The sequence below is a fragment of the Oryx dammah genome, unplaced genomic scaffold, assembly GCF_014754425.2.
Source record: "Oryx dammah isolate SB20612 unplaced genomic scaffold, SCBI_Odam_1.1 HiC_scaffold_21, whole genome shotgun sequence".
NCBI classification, from domain to species: Eukaryota; Metazoa; Chordata; class Mammalia; order Artiodactyla; family Bovidae; genus Oryx; species Oryx dammah.
This window is the reverse complement of record NW_024070205.1, coordinates 20,770,067-20,790,450: the sequence shown is the minus strand read 5'-3', so window position 1 is coordinate 20,790,450 and position 20,384 is coordinate 20,770,067. Positions and strand designations below refer to the sequence as shown.

Below are 20,384 nucleotides of genomic sequence, written 5' to 3'. Positions count from 1 at the left end.
TACTGCCTGATATCACAATTCATTGCAGAACTAAAGTAATCAAAACAGTGTAGTATTGGTATCAAGATTGAGAAATAGATCAATGGAATAGAAGAGTCCAGAAAAAAGTCCAATAAACATATGGACAACTGAATTTTAATGCAAGTACAAAGGTAATTCATTGAAGAAAAGATAGTCTGTTAAAAAAGATGATGCTGGCTCAATTGGATATATATATATATATAAGCAAATGAACTTCATCTATACCTTGCACTGTATACAAAAATTAAATCAAAATGAATCATAGACCTCAATGTAAAACCTGAAGTTATAAAACATGGAGACAAAAACAGGGCAAAATCTTTGTGACCTTGATTTAGGTAAATATTTCTTAGATACAGCACCAAAAGCACAGACCATAAAACAACACATTGATGAATTGAACTCCATCAAATTAAAGTGTGTGCCCTTTGAAAAATACTAAGAGATGCTTAGTAAGCACCTGTGGAATTGAGTTGGTTCTTCGGTCCTCCTGGTATCCTGACCTGGAACTGGGGATCATGGGCTTCTGTCTCTCTTCAGATCACAACTGTTTCAGTGGCCCTCTGTGGCCCTTATTTTTCTCACCTGTAACATGTATGGTTTGGACCACATGATTTCCAAGGTTCCTTCCAGCTTGGACACCTAACATGTCTGTGAAACAATTGACTTGCAAAGCAATATCTACCATTAAATGTGTTTTTTAAAATAAAAATTAAAAAAACTTTTTAATTCATTTGGTGAAGTGGTTCTCAAATGAGGTGGTTTTGTCCCCCAGGGGACATTTGGTAGTATCTGGAGATATTTGATTGCCAAAACTAGTTAATGGCATCTAGTGGATAGATACTACCAAACAGCCTGTGATGCATAGCCAAATCTTCACACAGAATTATCTAGTCCCAAATATCAGTAGTGCCAAGGTTAAGAAATCCTAGTACAGAGTATCTAAAATCTGTTTAGCTGCTTATTATTTGAAACCTGTGTTATTACACATTCCTATGTTGAACTCAACAGACATGAGTTTGAGTAGACTCCAGGAGTTGGTGATCAACAGGGAGGCCTGGCGTTTTGCAATTCATGGGGTTGCAGAGAGTCGGACACAACTGAGCGACTAAACTGAACTGAACTGATGTTGAACATATTCTTGGTAAAACAAGTTGCTTAATGAAATCCTTTGGAGAACATTGTGTCTTAGATTTTGGGGAATGTGTGTAGATGATGTATTTATGAGACTCTTATTTTTGAAATAATTTTTATATAACTGTGGGGAGTTGATCAATTTGGATATATTGAAGTTTGTGTTCTCATACCATTTAGAAAAAAATATATATTTTTTGGAATTCCCTGGTGGTCCAGCGGTTAAGAATCCACCTTGCACTGTAGGGGACATGGGTTTGATCCCTGGTCAGGGAGTTAAGATCCCACCCACATGCCGCAGAAAAACTAAGCTCACTCACTGCAACTGCTGAGCCCACGCACCACAACTGGAGAATCCATGTGCCAAACAAAGATCCTGCATGACACAACTAAGACCTGACACAGCCAAATAAATAAAAATGTAAAAATGTTTTTAAAAAACCACCACCACCATACATATAATTTCCCAGCCTAGTCTAGTAGAGGCCACCAGTAGAGCTTAATTTTAATGGATGAACTAAAATTTCGTTTTTGAAATAATCTGAAATTTACGTTTAAGATTTGCTAATTACAAATGGCTACTTTGCTACCTTTTTGCCAATATTCCACAGATAGGCCGAAACCCAGGTTCTCAGATTGGAGAATTTCATCAGTTTACATGGTGATGCTTAGATCTTAGTATTTTTTGTTTTCTTGTTACTTTAAAAAAAGAGAGAGAGAACCTAGGGGAGAGAGAAAATAGGTTTTAGTGGAAGAATGAAACGAACAGGGATTTGAATTGGGTTGAGAACATTGTCCCTTAATATGTTGCCTTATGAGAAATGGTCTTTTTTCAAATAGAAGGATACTAGGAATTTTGTATATTCAGTTTGATAAGTAGTTTGCTGCTAATACAAATATATCTAAAGCTGCACTCAGAAGATTGATGTTACACAGTTGAATTTGGTCCACACATAGCCGCCTTCTACATGTTAATCCCACCTGTTGTACTGAAGGAGTACTTTCTGAGATAGAATCTATCCCTGTTTTTGTTCTAGGCCAGGAGTTGGCTGACTTTCCATCAAGGCCCAAGATAGTAAATACTTCAGCCTTTTTTTTTTTTTTTGGTAGGCCATACAGTCTGTGTTGCATCTATTCAGGTCTGCCTTTGTAGCATAAAAGGAACCATAAACAGTACAGAAATGAAGAAATGTGCCCGTGTCCCAATAAAATGTAATTTACAAAAATAAGCCTGGGTCCAGCTTGTAGATTATAGTTTGCCAACCCCTGTTGTAAGCCATCAGCATTTTCTCTTTGGAGCATTTGGCATTTCTGGTTAGTTTCCCAGTGGTGGCTGGTTACAGATGGAAGAAAGAGGTACCTTGTCACTTGCAGCTGCTCTGCCTTGTTGAATGGCTTTTCTTGATGATGGTGTGGGGTAAGTGGATGACAGGAGCTTTAACTGAGAAAGAGAGTTAGCTCTTTAATTCTTTTCAGTTCAGTTCAGTCGCTCAGTCGTGTCTGACTCTTTGCGACCCCATGAATCGCAGCACGCCAGGCCTCCCTGTCCATCACCATCTCCCGGAGTTCACTCAGACTCACATCCATCGAGTCCGTGATGCCATCTAGCCATCTCATCCTCGGTCGTCCCCTTCTCCTCCTGCCCCAAGTCCCTCCCAGCATCAGAGTCTTTTCCAATGAGTCAGCTCTTCTCATGAGGTGGCCAAAGTACTGGAGTTTCACTTTAGCATCATTCCTTCCAAAGAAATCCCAGGGTTGATCTCCTTCAGAATGGACTGGTTGGATCTCCTTGCAGTCCAAGGGACTCTCAAGAGTCTTCTCCAACACCACAGTTTAAAAGCATCAATTCTTCGGCGCTCAGCCAGTCCAACTCTCACATCCATACATGACCACAGGAAAATCCATAGCCTTGACTAGACGGACCTTAGTCGGCAAAGTAGTGTCTCTGCTTTCGAATATGCTATCTAGGTTGGTCATAACTTTTCTTCTAAGGAGTAAGCGTCTTTTAATTTCATGGCTGCAGTCACCATCTGCAGTGATTCTGGAGCCCAAAAAAATAAAGTCTGACACTGTTTCCACTGTTTCCCCAAAAAGGCTTGGTTCCCTTCACCATTACAATCCATATGCAGGTGGTCGACAAATTCTAGCAAGTTTACCTTTGGAAAGTCTCTGGAATTAGGTTGTGTGTGTGTGTGTGTGTTTAATAGAAGTACTTATAACCTCTTGGCTGGAGCAGGGTAATACCTTCTTATCACTCTCTGCTTTTAAGGTTCTTTTCTCTAATCCATCAACCTCCTCAGATGTTGCCAGCTACCTTTCTAGAATGAGTGTGTTATGGCACACATCTCTGCCTATAAAAAATTATACAGTGATTCCCAGTCATTCAGAATAGTGGTTCTTAACCACTTTTTATTTCTGAGTTCCTTTGAAAATCATTTGATAGCTACAGATCCAGGAAAATGATTTTGTGTGTGTGTGTGTTTATCACACAATTTTCATACTTTGGGGAGAAGGGCATTTCATGGCCCTACGGTTTAATTCGTGATCTCTCAGTTAAGAAATCTTGATTTAGAGAGTAAAGTGCATGTTTCTTCCCAGGCTGTTGTTAATATTTTGTGATCTTCCTCCAGTCTGTCTTCATAGGTTATTGTTCATTTCCGTACACACACGCACACATACACGCATGCACACTTTTTCTGCAACACATTAACCAGCATTGTCCTGACATGCCAATTTCTTCCATTCTTCTGTCTTTGCAAGTATTATTTACTCTTGTCAAGAATGTCCTTACCATTACCCTCCATCTGCCCAACATTTGCTTGTTAAGGCTCATCTCAAATATCAGGTTCTCTGTGAAAGCCATCCTCACCTTTCCTCCTTGACAGACATAAGTAAATATGGAGGAATTGTAGTGAGGGAAAGGTGTGGATAAGGATGGAAGAAGGAAAATTCTAGGAGAGAGTTCCTTACTCATAAGAGATATTCCTCCTCTTAACCTCCGTGAGCCTCAGTTTCCTAAGTTGAATGTAATAATATTTATCTCAGGGGGCCGTTAAAATAAGTGAAGAATGTCTCAATCCCTACAGCACCTCAGTCTTTATGCAGGCAATTCCCTTCCTCTGGTCATTGGGTGGCCCCAGGATGCAGGAGCAAACATCTTCAGAGATCAAGTACTCTTGGTTCTTAAAATGTCTGAATGGAAGACTAGGCGGTAAATGTAGTAATGCAAGATTTCTTGAAATCCTTCTGCCAAAATGGTGGTGAGGTGTGTGTTGTAAGCTATAAGTTGCTATGCTAATATTTATATTGTTACAGGCATTGCTGCTTTTAAAAGGCCAGTGGGTCGTTGCTATTAAAGTACGTGATGCTTTTTTTTGGCTAGTCAGTTGCTGCTAGAATAGAGCTCCGTCTTTCGCAGATTAACACTTATGGTGTTCACTGTTCGGTGAATGACTGGGAGGGTGTATGACCTGATAATATGTAATTTTGCTGGGCACATATTGGTCCTAGTCTGCCACTGGTAGGCACATTTGTTATTCTCTGGGTTTTTTTGTGTAGTAACTTTTGATGCGAGAACTGTTTATGCTGCAGGAGGCAACTAGTTCTGGTGATCAAAGAGAAGTAGAAGACAGTACATCTAGAAAGAGGAATTTGGGGTAAATTGTAAGATTCTGTGGTGGCTTAATAAATTCATGATGTAAAAGAGTCTGCTTTGCAACTTGCAAATAACTAGAGATTCAGTTCAGTTCAGTTCAGTCGCTCAGTCGTGTCCAACTCTTTGCGACCCCATGAATCACAGCATGCCAGGACTCGGTCCATCACCAATTCCCAGAGTTCACTCAAACTCATGTCCATCAAGTCAGTGATGCCATCCAGCCATCTCATCCTCTGTTGTCCCCTTCTCCTCCTGCCCCCAATCCCTCCCAGCATCAGGGTCTTTTCCAGTGAGTCAGATCTTTGCATGAGGTGGCCAAAGTATTGGAGTTTCATCTTCAGCATCAGTCCTTCCAGTGAACACCCAGGACTGATCTCCTTTAGGATGGACTGGTTGGATCTCCTTGAAGTCCAACGGACTCTCAAGAGTCTTCTCCAACAGCACAGTTCAAAAGCATCAATTCTTCGGCGCTCAGCTTTCTTCACAGTCCAACTCTCACATCCATACATGACCACTGGAAAAACCAGAGCCTTGACTAGATGGACCTTTGTTGGGAAAGTAATATCTCTGCTTTTGAATATGGTATCTAGGTTGGTCATAACTTTCCTTCCAAGGGGTAAGCATCTTTTAATTTCATGGCTGCAGTCACCATCTGCAGTGATTTTGGAGCCCCCAAGAATCAAGTCTGACACTGTTTCCACTGTTTCCCCATCTATTTCCCATGAAGTGATGGGACCAGATGCCATGATCTTTGTTTTCTGAATGTTGAGCTTTAAGACGACTTTTTCCTTCTCCTCTTTCACTTTCATCAAGAGGCTTTTTAGTTCCTCTTCACTTTCTGCCATGAGGGTGGTGTCATCTGCATATGTGAGGTTATTGAGATTTCTCCTGGCAATCTTGATTCCAGCTTGTGCTTCTTCCAGCCCAGTGTTTCTCATGATGTACTCTGCATAGAAGTTAAATAAGTAGGGTGACAATATACAGCCTTGATGTACTCCTTTTCCTATTTGGAACCAGTCTGTTGTTCCATGTCCAGTTCTAAGTGTTGCTTCCTGACCTGCATATAGGTGTCTCAAGAGGCAGGTCAGGTGGTCTGGTATTCCCATCTCTTTCAGAATTTTCCACATTATTTCAGGGTTTTTAAGAATCATTGAAAGTCTGTTGGAGTGAAAAATATTAGTTATGCTTTAATGTGCTATATGCTATAGTAACATTCTCAAATTTGAGGATATTCAAGATGTCTTGGGACAGATCACTCTTAAACATTGAGGATCTGTTGTACTTGAAGTAATTACGCAGGTACCCATTTGTTGAGGTTTATGAATTCAACAGGAATGTCTTTCTATCACTGTGTATGTGTATGTGTGTATATCTTCTTAATGAGACTTGTAAGATCCTGTAATTTAATAGTCCCATTTATAAGGACTGTCTTTTTATTGCCTCCAGTCCAAGCTTTTGTTTTTACTGTGGCAAACGTTGCCCTTTATACCAGCTTCTCCAGACTCACTTCCTGATGCGTCCCATGACTCTTTTTTACATTTTACCCTCTAATTATATTGTACTCCACTATTGAGGGTTCCCTGAATGCCAATGACAAAGGATTTCACTGTCCCTAGCTTTTGTACATGGTGTTTTCCTTTGTCATCATGTTTACCTAATGAACTTCTATTAGAAGTGAAAAGAGAGAAACCAGATATTTTACCCTCTACCACTCCCACATTTCCACAGTACTTAAACATCCAGTTAAGGATTGGTAGGAAGAGGGTAATTTGGCATTGTAGAAAGCACCAAGGATTAGCATATAGAAGGCTTGTGTTTAAGAGCTACCTGTCCCTTTAATGATGTGAGCTTGGCCAGGTCACATGACTTCCCTCCCATTTGATTGTTGTCTAGCTGTAAAATCAGGAGATTGGAATAAAGCAAAGGGTTAGCAAACTCACCCGCTCCTTCTTTCCTTTACTTCCATTTTTCTTCCCTCCCCTTTTTATTCTTGCACATTTGAAGGATACAGTGGTTTCATGTTGCTTTATAGTAAATTACTACAGCAGTGATTCTCCTAGGGAGTTGGAAGGATAAGGGCATTCCCTGGGTTGAGAGGGGCAAATATTAAAATAAAGGAAGACCTGGAGCTTTGAAATGTACTCCAAGTGGAGATCTCCAAAGTACCTTTCCACCTCTTAAATAATGTTCATCTGTGTTATTCTTGGTAGTAGCATGAGGCAGAAATATTTGAGGGTTTATGTAGCTTAGTTCCAGAACACTGTTCAGGGGATCGTTTCTGGCTCTGAGGTTGAAAGTGACACTAAATAAATGGCCACTAACGCCATCTACTGGTGGAAAGAGTTATACTTTTTATTAGAAATGTACCTTATTCTTTGAAATTTTGCAAGTTGAAGATTTTGGGGACTTCCCCACTGGTTCAGTGGTAAACAATCTGCCTGCAGTACAAAGACACAGGAAATGCAGGTTCAATTCCTGGGTTGGGAACATCCCTTGGAGGAGGAGATGGCAACCCACTCCAGTATTCATGCCCAGAAAAGGACCGAGGAACCTGTTGGGCTGCTGTCCATGGGGTCACAAAGAGTTGGACGTGACTGATCATACACAGACTATGAAATGAAGATTTTAAGGCCAAGAAGGTTTTGTATAACTCAGAAGAACTTGTAGGATTCCCTCCACTTTTTACTTTGAAAGACTTTCAAACCAAAAAGAAAATTATGAGAGTAGTAAAAAAAACTCCTGTTTACCCTCTGTACAAATTCACCAATTTTCAACATTTTGCCCTATTTACTTTGTAATTGATTTATTTCTCCCTCACACACACATATATGCTGTTTTTCTGAAATATTTGAGATTAGTTTTCATACCTCATACCCTTTTATCTCTAATACTTCAGTTGTATTTCTTAACAGCAAATTAATTTTTTTATATAACCACAAGATAGTTATCAAATTCAGGAAACTGATACAGTACATTGATTTGCAGTCTGTATTCTGGTTTCTGAATTGCCCCCAATAACATCTTTATAGCACTTACTGTAGTCCAGTACAGTGGGTGTAGTTATCATATGTCTTTGCGTTTTCTTTCATTTGTAATGGTTCCTCAGGTTTTCTTAGTGTCTCATAACAGTGGCATTTTTAAAAGACTGCATCTATAGACCATACCTCAGTTTAGGCTTGTCTATTTCCTTGAGATTAGGTTCAGGATATGGGTAAATTTAACTCAGATGACCATTATATCTACTACTGTGGGCAGGAATCCCTTGGAAGAAATGGAGTAGCCATCATAGTCAACAAAAGAGTCCAAAATGCAGTACGTGGATGCAGTCGTAAAAATGACAGAATGGTCTCTGTTCATTTCCAAGATAAACCATTCAATATCACGGTAATTCTAAGTCTGTGCCCTGACCAGTAACACTGAAGAAGCTGAAGTTGAACGGTTCTATGAAGACCTACAAGATCTTTTAGAACTAACACCCCAAAAAGATGTCCTTTTCATTATAGGGGACTGGAATGCAAAAGTAGGAAGTCAAGAAACACCTGGAGTAACAGGCAAATTTTGTCTCGGAGTACAGAATGAAGCAGGGCAAAGGCTAATAGAGCTTTGCCAAGAGAACGCACTGGTCATAGCAAACACCCTCTTCCAACAACACAAGAGAAGACTCTACACATGGACATCACCAGATGGTCAATACTGAAATCAGATTGATTATATTCTTTGCAGCCAGAGATGAAGAAGCTCTATACAGTCATCAAAAACAAGATGGAAAGTTGACTGTGGCTGCCAAATTCAGACTTAAATTGAAGAAAATAGGGAAAACCACTAGACCATTCAGGTATGACCTAAATCAAATCCCTTACGATTACACAGTGGAAGTGAGAGATAGATTCAAGGGATTAGATCTAATAGACAGAGTGCCTAATGAACTATGGACGGAGGTTTGTGACGTTGTACAGGAGACAGGGATCAAGACCATCCCCAAAAAAAGAAATGCAGAAAAGCAAAATGGCTGTCTGGGGAGGCCTTACAAATAGCCGAGAAAAGGAGAGAAGCGAAAAGCAAAGGAGAAAAGGAAAGATATACCCATTTGAATGCAGAGTTCCAGAGAATAGCAAGGAGAGATAAGAAAACTTTCCCCAGCGATCAGTGCAAATAAACAGAGGAAAACAATAGAATGGGAAAGACTAGAGATCTCTTCAAGAAAATTAGAGATACCAAGGGAACATTTCATGCAAAATGGGCTCAATAAAGGATAGAAATGGTCTGGACCTAACAGAAGCAGAAGACATTAAGAAGAGGTGGCAAGAATACACAGGAGAACTGTACAGAAAAGATCTTCATGACCCAGATAATCACGATGGTGTGATCACTCACCTAGAGCCAGACATCCTGGAATGTGAAGTCAAGTGGGCCTTAGGAAGCATCACCAAGAACAAAGCTAGTGGAGATGATGGAATTCCAGTGGAGCTATTTCAAATCCTGAAAGATGATGCTGTGAAAGTGCTGCATTCAATATGCCAGCAAATTTGGAAAACTCAGCAGTGGCCACAGGACTGGAAATGGTCAGTTTCATTCCAATCCCAAAGAAAGGCAATGCCAAAGAATGCTCAAACTACCGCACAATTGCACTCATCTCACACGCTAGTAAAGTAATGCTCAAAATTCTCCAAGCCAGGCTTCAGCAATACATGAACCGTGAACTTCCAGATGTTCAAGCTGGTTTTAGAAAAGGCAGAGGAACCAGAGATCATATTGCCAACATCCGCTGGATCATGGAAAAAGCAAGAGAGTTCCAGAAAAACATCTGCTCTGCTTTATTGACTATGCCAAAGCCTTTGATGGTGTGGATCACAATAAACTGTGCAAAATTCTGAAAGAGATGGGAAAACCACACCACCTGACCTGTGTCTTGAGAAATCTGTATGCAGGTCAGGAAGCAACAGTTGGAACTGGACATGGAACAACAGACCTGGTTCCAAACAGGAAAAGGAGTACGTCAAGGCTGTATATTGTCACCCTGCTTATTTAACTTATATGCAGAGTACATCATGCAAAATGCTGGGCTGGATGACGTACAAGCTGGACTCAAGATTGCCAGGAGAAATACCAATAACCTTACATGTGCAGATGACACCACACTTATGGCAGAAAGTGAAGAAGAACTAAAGAGCCTCTTGATGAAAGTGAAAGAGGAGAGTGAAAAAGTTGGCTTAAAGCTCAACATTCAGAAAACTAAGATCATGGCATCTGGTCCTGTCACTTCATGGCAAATAGATGGGGAAACAATGAGAAACTTTATTTTTGGGGGCTCAAAAATCACTGCAGATGGTGACTGCAGCCATGAAATTAAAAGGCACTTACACCTTGGAAGAAAAGTTTGACCAACCTAGACAGCATATTAAAAAGCAGAGACATTACTTTGCCACAAAGGTCCATCTAGTCAGAGCTATGGTTTTTCCAGTAGTCATATATGGATGTGTGAGTTGGACTGTAAAGATAGCTGAGCTCTGAAGAATTGGTGCTTTTGAACTGTGGTATTGGAGAAGACTTTTGAGAGTCCCTTGGACTGCAAGGAGATCCAACGAGTCAATCCTAAAGGAAATCAGTCCTGAATATTCATTGGAAGGACTGATGTTGAAGCTGAAACTCCAATAATTTGGCCACCTGATACGAAGAACTGACTCCCTGGAAAAGACCCTGATGGTGGGAAAGATTGAAGGCGGGAGAAGGGGATGATAGAGGTTGAGATGGTTGGATGGCAACACTGACTTAATGGACATACATTTGAGTAAACTCCAGGAGTTGATGATGGGCAGGGAGGCTTGGCATGCTGCAGTCCATGGGGTTGGGCAGGGAGGCTTGGCATGCTGCAGTCCATGGGGTTGCAAAGAGTCGGACACGATTGAGTGACTGAACTGAGCTGAACTGTGCAGTCTCAGCTCAAATACTCCTAAGTGGTGTGTCCCAGAGTATCCCATAAGAGACACACGATGTCTGTCTGCTCCTCAGGTCAAGGCGTTGTCCAGTTTCATCACAGTATACTTGCTTATTTTTCCTCTCGCAGCTAATAAGCAGTCTGTGAGAAGACACTGGTTTTGGGTTTGTTTTTTTTTTTACTTTTCAAAAATTGAAGTCTTTGTGGGAAAGTTTAAAATATACTGGTAAGCCAAAGTTAGGGAAAACTTGATGTGTAAACCTGGATACAGCCACATTTTAGTGTGTGTTGATACAAGTTCTCTTCTAATGCTGCAATGATAATGACAGCTGAAAGGGATTATACCTGAAATACCCGTTTTGTCACATTGCTTTATTGATTTAGCAGTAAGTTGTGGGCATTTCTGCATGTATCATTGAGGATTTGTTCTTTAGTGACTGCATAGAGTTCCATTGCCTATGGATCATTCAGTGGTGTTCAGTCAGCCTCACATTTCAGGTTTAAGAATCTCCTGAATGTCCAGGCTGTTTAATTGTCCTCCTTTTTATTTATTCCTTTTTGAAAAAATCTTTCTGGCTGTGCCACATGGCTTGTGGGATCTTAGTTCGCTGACTGGGGATTGAACCCAGGCCCTCGACTATGAGACCGCAGAGTACCCACCCCTGGGCTGCCAGGGAATTCCCTGCCCTTGTCTATAGACCCTTTTCCCTCGTGTCTTAAGGGAGGCCCTGCTGTACTGTTGCCCCGCCTGAAATCTTGGCTTGGACATAGAGTTCTGATGCCTGCCTTGCTCCTGCCACACTGACTCACCATGCTGTTTTTCTCTTCCACTGTTTGAATACTAACAGGCTGAGTTCATTCCTCTAATCATTTCTAGGCCTACAACGACACACTTTTGCCAAATACGTAAATGTACTTCTGATTCAGTTGACTTGTCTTCATGCTTTATTTGCTAATATTGTGCAGTATGTTTTTTTTTTTTTTCCAAATAGCATATAGTCTTATGAATTAAATGGACATTTATGGGCTAGTCTTCTGAGTTGAGCCTCTGACCAAAATGCACCCAGACCCACCAAAACAGAAAAACAGATGTTTGAGGGACAGTTATCTTTTTGCTTGGAGCGTCCTTTCTGTTAATGGAATTTCTAGTTAACCTATATTTATATTTTGGGCCAAGTCATATAGGAGATCTTGGAGCTCTCTTTTTTTTTTTTTTAATTATTTGGCTGCTCTGGGTCTTAGTTGCTGTACACAGCATCTTCGATCTTCCTTGCACCACGCACCATCTTTAATTGCGGCATGTGGAATCTCATTCCTTGAACAGAGATCAAACCTGGGGCCCCTGTATTGGGAGCGCAGAGTTGTAGCCACTGGACCACCGGGGAAATCCCCTCTTAAGTATTAGAATCTTGGTAGATTATGAACATTTTATGCTAGAGATTGAATATAACATTTAAAGGCGTTACTTAATAGATTTTCCCCCTTGAATATCTAACTTGAAAGCCTCTCCTGCCTTACAGATAGATAGTTTTAGGCCATTTAGGTACGTAGAAATACAACTTTCCTGTGCAGCGGTGGGCCAGTTTATAAATGGTTCATCCCATTATATGTACAGTTTAGTAGAAATGCAACAAAATTATATCTGAAAAACATATATTGAGTCTTTAGATGGAGAGGTTTAAGCTGGCTAGTTTGTTTTCGCCATTGCCTGTAACGCATGCTTTACCCCTACTTCGGGCAGGCTGTGAAAGTGGCAGTGTGCTAAGTGAAATACTTTTCTGCTATCCCTGTCTTCTCCCTTCTAATTTAAGGTCTCAGCTTACTTTGTTTTGAAAATAATCTTTCTCACACATCTTAAATATGTACCTAAAATATTTCTAAATAAAATACATGCCTGGAAAAAAACAGAGATGTTTAAACTTAAACAATAATTTGGTAAGTGATCAAGTAAACAGTCTTGCTGGGAAACAGTTTATTAAGTTCTTTTGACAGAAGATTTCTAAATATGTAGATTAATTTAAACACTGTCTTTTTTTTCCCCCCAACCTGGGTGGTGTGTGAAATTGCTAAACCTGTCTTTGTGGTTGGCTTACAGTGATTGAAGCTTCTCCAGCACATCTTGTTTTTCTTACAGTTTCAGGGTGTTCTTGTCCATGTGAATTACTATTGTTTGAAAATGCTTGTTATCCTTTGATTAAGAATTAAGTATAGCTTAGAATATTTTATCACTTACTCTGTACTACTAAGGATACATGGGATCATTTCAGTGGACTTTTGAATAAATTCATAAAATAATTTTATGAATTCATGTTTAATTTACACTTGGAAGTTAGTCAGCCAGCATGCAAAGTGGTGTCTCTCCTAAGAGACCTCTCATCATTAAATGCATTGATTTAGTGTTGCAGACTGTTTTGTAGGTTTATCTCCTTCTTGTGCTGAAAGATAGCAGTTATTATTAATATGTTATACACCTAGCACTTCTAAGAAATGAATATTTTTTAAGTAAAAAAATTTTTTTAATTGTTCAGTAAATTTCTTTTCCAGTGTACTTGTGGCTTAAAATATGCTTTCAAAATGGTTCATTTAGAGGCATAGTTTACCATTTTTTCTAATTCACTAATTTATATTGTAATTTTCACATGCTTCTGGAATTTTAAAGAAGGGTTATTTGAGATCTGCCTCTTCCTTTCCTTTTGATTTTTTTTGTGGGTTTTTTTTTTTTTTTTTTTGGTGCGGGGGTGGGTGGGGGGTGGGGGGGGTGGGTTGCCTGTTTTTATGTTTGTTTTGTTTTGTTTTAAGCCCATCACTGATAGATGGACTTTGAGCCTCTGTCTAAATATTAGCAATGCCTTGCCTAATGCCTTACAGCTGGCTGGCAAGTGCCCAAGCTAGAATTTGAGCCCAGGGCTTTCCAACTCCAAAATTTGTGTTCTTGCTATTATACTCACCATTTCTACATGCACTGAGTTTTTCCTATTTGATTACATTTAATTCTCCCAAAATCACTTTGAGGTACACTTTATTGTTTCTTATGACTATGTATGCGTTGTCAGTCTTGTCCAACTCTTTGCAACCCACGGACTGTAGCCCACCAGGCTCCTCTGTTCATGAGATTATTCCAGCAAGAATACTAGAGTGGGTTGCTATATCCTCCTCCAGGGGATCTTCCTGACCCAGGGATCAAACTTGTGTCTACTCCATCTCCTGCATTGCTGGCAGATTCTTTACCACTGAGCCACATGGAAAGCCCATTGTCTCTTATTTATACACAGAGAAATCAAAGTTCAGAGATTACATAATTTACCCAACAGCACATACCTAGTTAAAGTTCTAGAATTAGTATTAATATCTTATGGTTTTCCCACTGAACTACTCTCACTACCCCGCAGGGTGGGTGAAGCCAGTGTTCACAAATTAATATGAATTTTGTTAGATTTTTTTTCTCTTAAATGTCATCTGAAGTTGCCATTCTCACAGCATCAGGGATTCTGAATTAGAAGCTGGTGATGGAGAGTGAAGGTGATGGCAGTTAAGGGGATAGAGTGTGGTCATGGGCTTTTTATGCAACTGGGAAACTAGGCGAGGGTCCTAGAGAGCAGAGATTGGAGAAGCCAGGGTAGGAAAGGGGTCTGCATGTCATTTCAGGTGCTTCGCTGTTCTTGGCGGAAGGTAAGAGTATGTTTTTTTTCACTACTCACCTTCCATAAAGCTCAGTAGCATACCCCTGGCATGGTAATCCTTGAAATACTGATTTTAGTTTCCTAAGCTCATTTCCCTACTCAGAAAACGTGAATGGTTCCTAGCTCCTTTCCTTTCCAATCTAAATTCCTCCTTTTAACAGTTGAGACCATCTGCAGTCTGGTCCTGTCCCTTCTTTGAATCTTTCCAGAATAACTCAGAAAGGTTGTCCCCACTAAGCAAGTCTGTCCACATCATACTTTCGCTCTAGGCCACCTTTGCTTTTAAATTTGCACCCTTGGTGGTGGTGTTTTACTTCCCCTTTCTCTTCAAACCCTTCAACCTGTCTTATTTGGTAAACCTAAAGATATTTCCTCCTCTAGAGATCATGTGACTCTTGAAGCTGAATCACTGTGTAATAAGTTGTCGTATTCCCTGATTTCTCCTGTTTCCCCTCTAGTCGTATTATATAAATCTGCTCAGAGGAAGAAGAAACTTTTAGATTCTCTTCTTTGAACTCCCTCTTCCCTCATTGTGTCCCCCTACCTTCCCTCTCCACTCCTTTGCCCTCTTTTTTTTACCTCCTCCTTCCCCACCCCAAGTTTTTGTTCTATCTGTGCATCAGTTTATCCATCTTTGCTGTCTTTTGTTTTTCTGTCCATCCATCCTCCTTCCCTTTTTCTTCTTCTAGCTGCCTGTTCCTGCTGTGTAAGCTTAGGCAAGTTACCTTTCCACTCATCTCTAAAAACAGGGATATAATGTAATAACTTTGTAGGATTTGTTTTGATCATTGAGTGAATTTTTAGTGGAAAAGTGCTTAGAGCAGGACCTACTGGATAGCTGGCACTCCATAAATGTTAGCTTTGATTTGTTATTGTTGCAGTGTTTTGTGTGTTTCAGTGTATAAAACAAAATGATAGGATTGTCTATAAAAGAAGTTATTTTTTTTTACATAAACACAGGTCATTATTTTAAAAAGTTATTAAATAGAGGTTAATTTTAAACTTATAAACACACTGACAATCTAAAATCACTAATCATCCTAATCATAGTTAACATAAATATTTATATTTTGATCTTGACAGTGAGAACTTATTTTCGGAATTCCACATTGCCTGGATTGAAGGAATGTTACTTCCGACAAATTTTGTTTCCTTCATCTGCTTTGGGTTCCAGGAGCCTCATTCGCTTGTTTACTTATTTTATGTGAATATCTCATCTTGAAGGTCTTGGACCTTGCTGGTAGTATAAATTCAATTGCTGTGTTTATGCTGGAGCATGCCTAGGATAACAAATTTTCATTTCATAGGCACCCTCCTCCAGCCACCATATTAAAGCCCAGGCAAAGACATACAGGTACTTCTCTTTCTGTACCAGAATTTTTTAATAATCCATCTTATCACTGATTGGGTAGACTATCAGTCTCTCTGGTTTTATTCTAGTTAAAATTGTGTTTGGATGGGGTAGAGAGGATAGTGTGTGTGTCTCAGTCCTCATCTCTTGGTTGCTTTTTCTGTTCAGCTGGTGTCAGAGTCCAAGCCCCCATCTCTAAATATCCCTTGTTGTCGTTTTTTAGCCATGTTGCTAGAAATAGAAACATTCCTTTTTTAAAAAAAAAAAACCACAGCTGCGCCAGCTCATCGTTGCTGCGCTTAGGCTCTTCTCCAGTTGTGGTGAGTGGGGGCTACTCTCTAGCTGTGAATGCTTGGGCTTCTCGTTGCAGTGGCTTCTCTTGTCATGGCGCACAGGCTTAGTTGCCCCACACCATGTGGAACCTTCCGAGACTGGGGATCGAACCCATGTCCCCTGCTCTGGCAGGCAGATTCTTAACCACTGAACCATCAAGGAAGTCCTGTATTCATTTAAATGTGTGTATTATTGTGTGCACTGATTATTTGATTGCCATTATGCCGGTATGTATATTACCTGCTTTTTAGTAAATATTAACCATGCTGCTGCTGCTGCTAAGTTGCTTCAGACATGTCCGACTCTGTGCGACCCCATAGATGGCAGCCTACCAGGCTCCTCTGTCTACAGGATTCTCTAGGCAAGAGTACTGGAGTGGGTTGCCATTTCCTTCTCCGAATATTAACCATAAAATTTATTTATTTGATATGTAAGTTAGACTAAGGATACATTTCTTTTAACGATTTGATGAATTTTTCTTAACACTAGGGGGCACTCTTGATCTATGAACTCATATCTAAATTAATCAGCTGCAGAATGTGGAATGAAGTTAAAATTGTTTGAAAACATTTCATTGCAAACTGAATATTGCCTTCAGAAAGAATTCGGATTATCAAGTTCATTTTTCATAGTAGCATAAATATAAATGATTCTTAGTAAGATTCTTAAGAATAAACAAAGTTTATAAAATGAAATACTGTAGATTGGAGGACATTAAAGTATTTATGTGCTCTATTCCTTTTCACATTGGTTTTCCAAATGATTATTTTAAAAATCATTGTTCCAATGATATATATTTCTAATTAAAAAAATTCTATCACAGTGTTTTGCTCTTATCAGGTACTTAGGATATATCTGAAGAAATGAAGATAAATTTAGGATGTGACTGAAACCTGCTACCATTAGTAAAAATTTTTAAGCATTTGAAAACCAGCAGCGTGTTTTTGCTACATCTGGAAAACATATTTTAGGCATTCTCATTCATTGTTTCTGCCATCAGGATATTGCTGATGCCCACCAACAAGTGTTTTGTTGGAGGTATATTCCTAAGATTTTTTTTTTTTTAATTAGAAGATTCTCTTGATTTTAAGCTTCGTGTGGATTCAGTAGCAAGTAGGCAGAATGTGCATTATTATAACAGCACTCTTCACGTGTGTCAGCACTGTTTTAGGTGCTTTGCATGTATTAATCTCTCATCACCACTCTGTGAAGTAGGTACTTCTATCTCTGTTTTATATGTAAGGAGATTGGGTACAGAAAAGGTAAACAGTTCACTCGGTTTAAACTTAGGCAGTTTTGTCCTGTAGTTTGTGCTTCTAAATCACTGCCATACATTGCTTTTCCAGAGAGAAGAAACTTAGCATTTCAAGCGAATTAGTATTTCAAGCTCCGGTTGTTAAGTGGGTATAATTTTATAATGTACAGCATAGGGAATGTAGTCAGTAATATTGTTAATAACTCTGTGTGGTGACAGATGGTTACGAGCCTTATTGTGATGGTCATTGTAATGTGTAAAAATATCAAATCCCTATGTTGTATAGCTGAAACTAATAATGTAAGTCAATTATACTTCAGTAAAAATAGATACAGTTTTAAATACCTAATTGATAGACACTTATCATTTCTCTTCTGGAAAATATCATAGAAATTTAAAGTTTGAAAGGGGCCTTACTCTGTTTAGAGGAAGAAATTGCCTCCGAGATAGATAGTTACCAATATACCCATCGAGGAGGCAATTTCTTTGTGGAAAGGGATTAGAATCACAAGTAAACATTTTGAGTTTCAGTAAAGTAGAAAAAATATGGTAATGTGGAAAAAATATTTGACAAGAATTTCAGATGGCTTAAATTTTATTCTTGACTCCTTATTTACCAGCCTGTGTCCTCAGAGACAGTGTTTGTGTTATGACTGTAATGAAATCCTCCTTAATTAGCCTTATGGTCATTGTGAAGATCAGTGAGATAATGGATTGAGGCTATTCAGTAAGCTTTAAAGCCCTATACAAATAAATATATATGTCATATATTGTGTTATTTTTATAACGTGATATCTTTATAAATAATAATTTGTTTTTAATTATTTGTGATATCTGTGTCAACTATCAACTTGTAAACTTTGTAACTGTAGACTTTCAGCAATGCTAAACTTACTCAGTATGGTTGATTTAGGGATGTCATTTAGATCTCTAAGACATTATTTTGTTAGGCCATGTGTTACTTTGCAAGATTTTTTTTACACTTTTTATTTTCTTAAAGCAAACACTTAAATTTTTTTTCTAACAATAAATGAAAAGTTATATGTTTGTTTTGCAAATAAAGAACATAACAGTAGCATGTATTGAACATATGTGTTGAAAGTAGCATAATAGGATTGTCCTCAAACTGGATTTACTGATTTAACTGAAATGAAAAACAGAATTTGGTAAACTGGAAGTATTTTATTTGGGGGCATAGTGAGAGTTATGGATTTGTTTTCTTAAACTTCCAATAAGACGCACAGTTAAAAGTTTTCTGTTTATTTTTTTGCAGGAATAATAATGTATTTGTGGCCTTGGACGTGAAGCAGTCAGCTTTCTGTTGCTATTAAATAGCGTCAGGGACTGATGTTGTGGGAAGCATGGACCTAATGAACGGGCAGGCAAGCAATGTTAATATTGCTGCGACTGCTTCTGAGGTAAGACATTTAAGAAGTTTAGTTGTGAAATTTCTTGCCTGGCATTCTTTTTTTTTTGTTTTAAGCATTATGGTTGGTTACAGATTTTAAATCATAGCTTGAGAAAAGGGTTACAGGCTTTTCAGTTTTTTAAAAAGCTATTTTAATTGTACCATCCATGTATTCATTATACATTTTAGGAGTTAATCCCTACCTACTTAATATAATTGACAGATAATGATTACTTAAAACCCTTTTGTAGTTTTAGTTTTGAAGGATGGGCAGGATTTCTTCTTAAGGTATTTTCACATTATATGAACCTTGAGAGCAGTAGAACAAGTGGGGCAAAGAATGGCCATGTTGACACTCAGATCCCTTGGTTCCAAGCCTGCTGAAGGAGCCTGGAGAACCGTTAGGCTGCAGTGCTGAAAGGGCTCTTCTGGTGATGTAGCTCAGACTTTTGGAGATGGAGATGAAGACTGAACTAGATGCTCATCTCTGGTTAATGGATTATGATTTTATTTTTGCCGCACTCCCCCCCTTTTTTTGCTTTGTCTATAAATCTAGGGTACTTGCCTGCTTTCCTTAATACTTTCAGCATCTAGCTTCTGTATTTCCCCTTTATTTCATCCTTACCATAGAGGATGAGAAAAAAATGTTTGATACTTTTACACCTTGACTTCAGAGTTCCTTGGTAATTTCAGCTTCATTTTGCCCATGCCAATTTACGTAGGCCTTGCTGTTGTTAGAGAATTCTCAGTCAGCAGTTTCAGTTATTTTTCCTATGTAGATTATTTCCATATTTTTAGCTCTGGCTTCTGTTACAAATTTTATTAAGCATTTATGATGGACCAGGCATTTTACTTACAATACGAACAAAATCAGTTTACTTGTTTCTTTTCTGCTCTACTACTTGTAAAAAAAATAGCTCACTCCCCTTCTCTGACTTCCATCAGTAACTTCCATCAGTAACATCACTATTTCCTTAGCATCTAAGTTCAGTTCTATAGATTTTGCATTAACCTGCTCCTCCTTTGCTCAGCACAACCATTTTCACATCACAACAGGGAGAGTCCACGAGCAGAACATAAATTGGAATCCTCTGTAATGTAATCATCGAGTAACATCTTGGGTCCTGCCCGTACTCTAGTGGAGAGGATCACACAGGCCAGTGACCACCAAGAGATAGAGAATGCCTGGCAGCTGGCTTAGAGCCTGGCCACCACAGCTTATCTCTGAGAGCCAGTCCTGTTCTCCTTGTTTCTACTAGAAGCATCTTGGTTTGGTCAGTTATTATTTCTTGTCTAGAATATTGTAGAGGCCTTTTATTTTGATCTTGCACTTCTGTTCTCTGCTGTTTTTGGTCCATTTGACTATAACTCAATTTTAATATTCTTAAAATACAGTTGTTATACTTTATTGTATTCCCAAACTGTCTGTGGTTCCTTGTTACCTACTAACTAAATACCCATGACATTCAGCCCTGCATTTAGGACTTTTCTCAAAATGGGCTTAAATTTTCTTTCTAATGGATTTAACTACCACTGATTCTCTACTTGAAATTTATATTCTAATGAAAGAATACTACATCTTGCTGATGTTTAAACCCTCAGCTTTTTCTAT

General features: G+C 39.0%; 1 protein-coding gene across 2 annotated transcripts in view; it reads left to right on the top strand.

The window, feature by feature from the left end:
- Positions 1-20,384, top strand: part of RALGPS2 (Ral GEF with PH domain and SH3 binding motif 2) — a 157,361-nt gene that overhangs the window by 21,027 nt on the left and 115,950 nt on the right. For both annotated transcript variants that reach the window (XM_040263899.1, XM_040263900.1), the window contains exon 2: positions 18,638-18,782. In XM_040263899.1, the coding sequence (XP_040119833.1) occupies positions 18,726-18,782 (57 nt within the window). In that variant the 5' untranslated portion in view covers positions 18,638-18,725. The remainder of the gene's footprint in view (positions 1-18,637; positions 18,783-20,384) is intronic.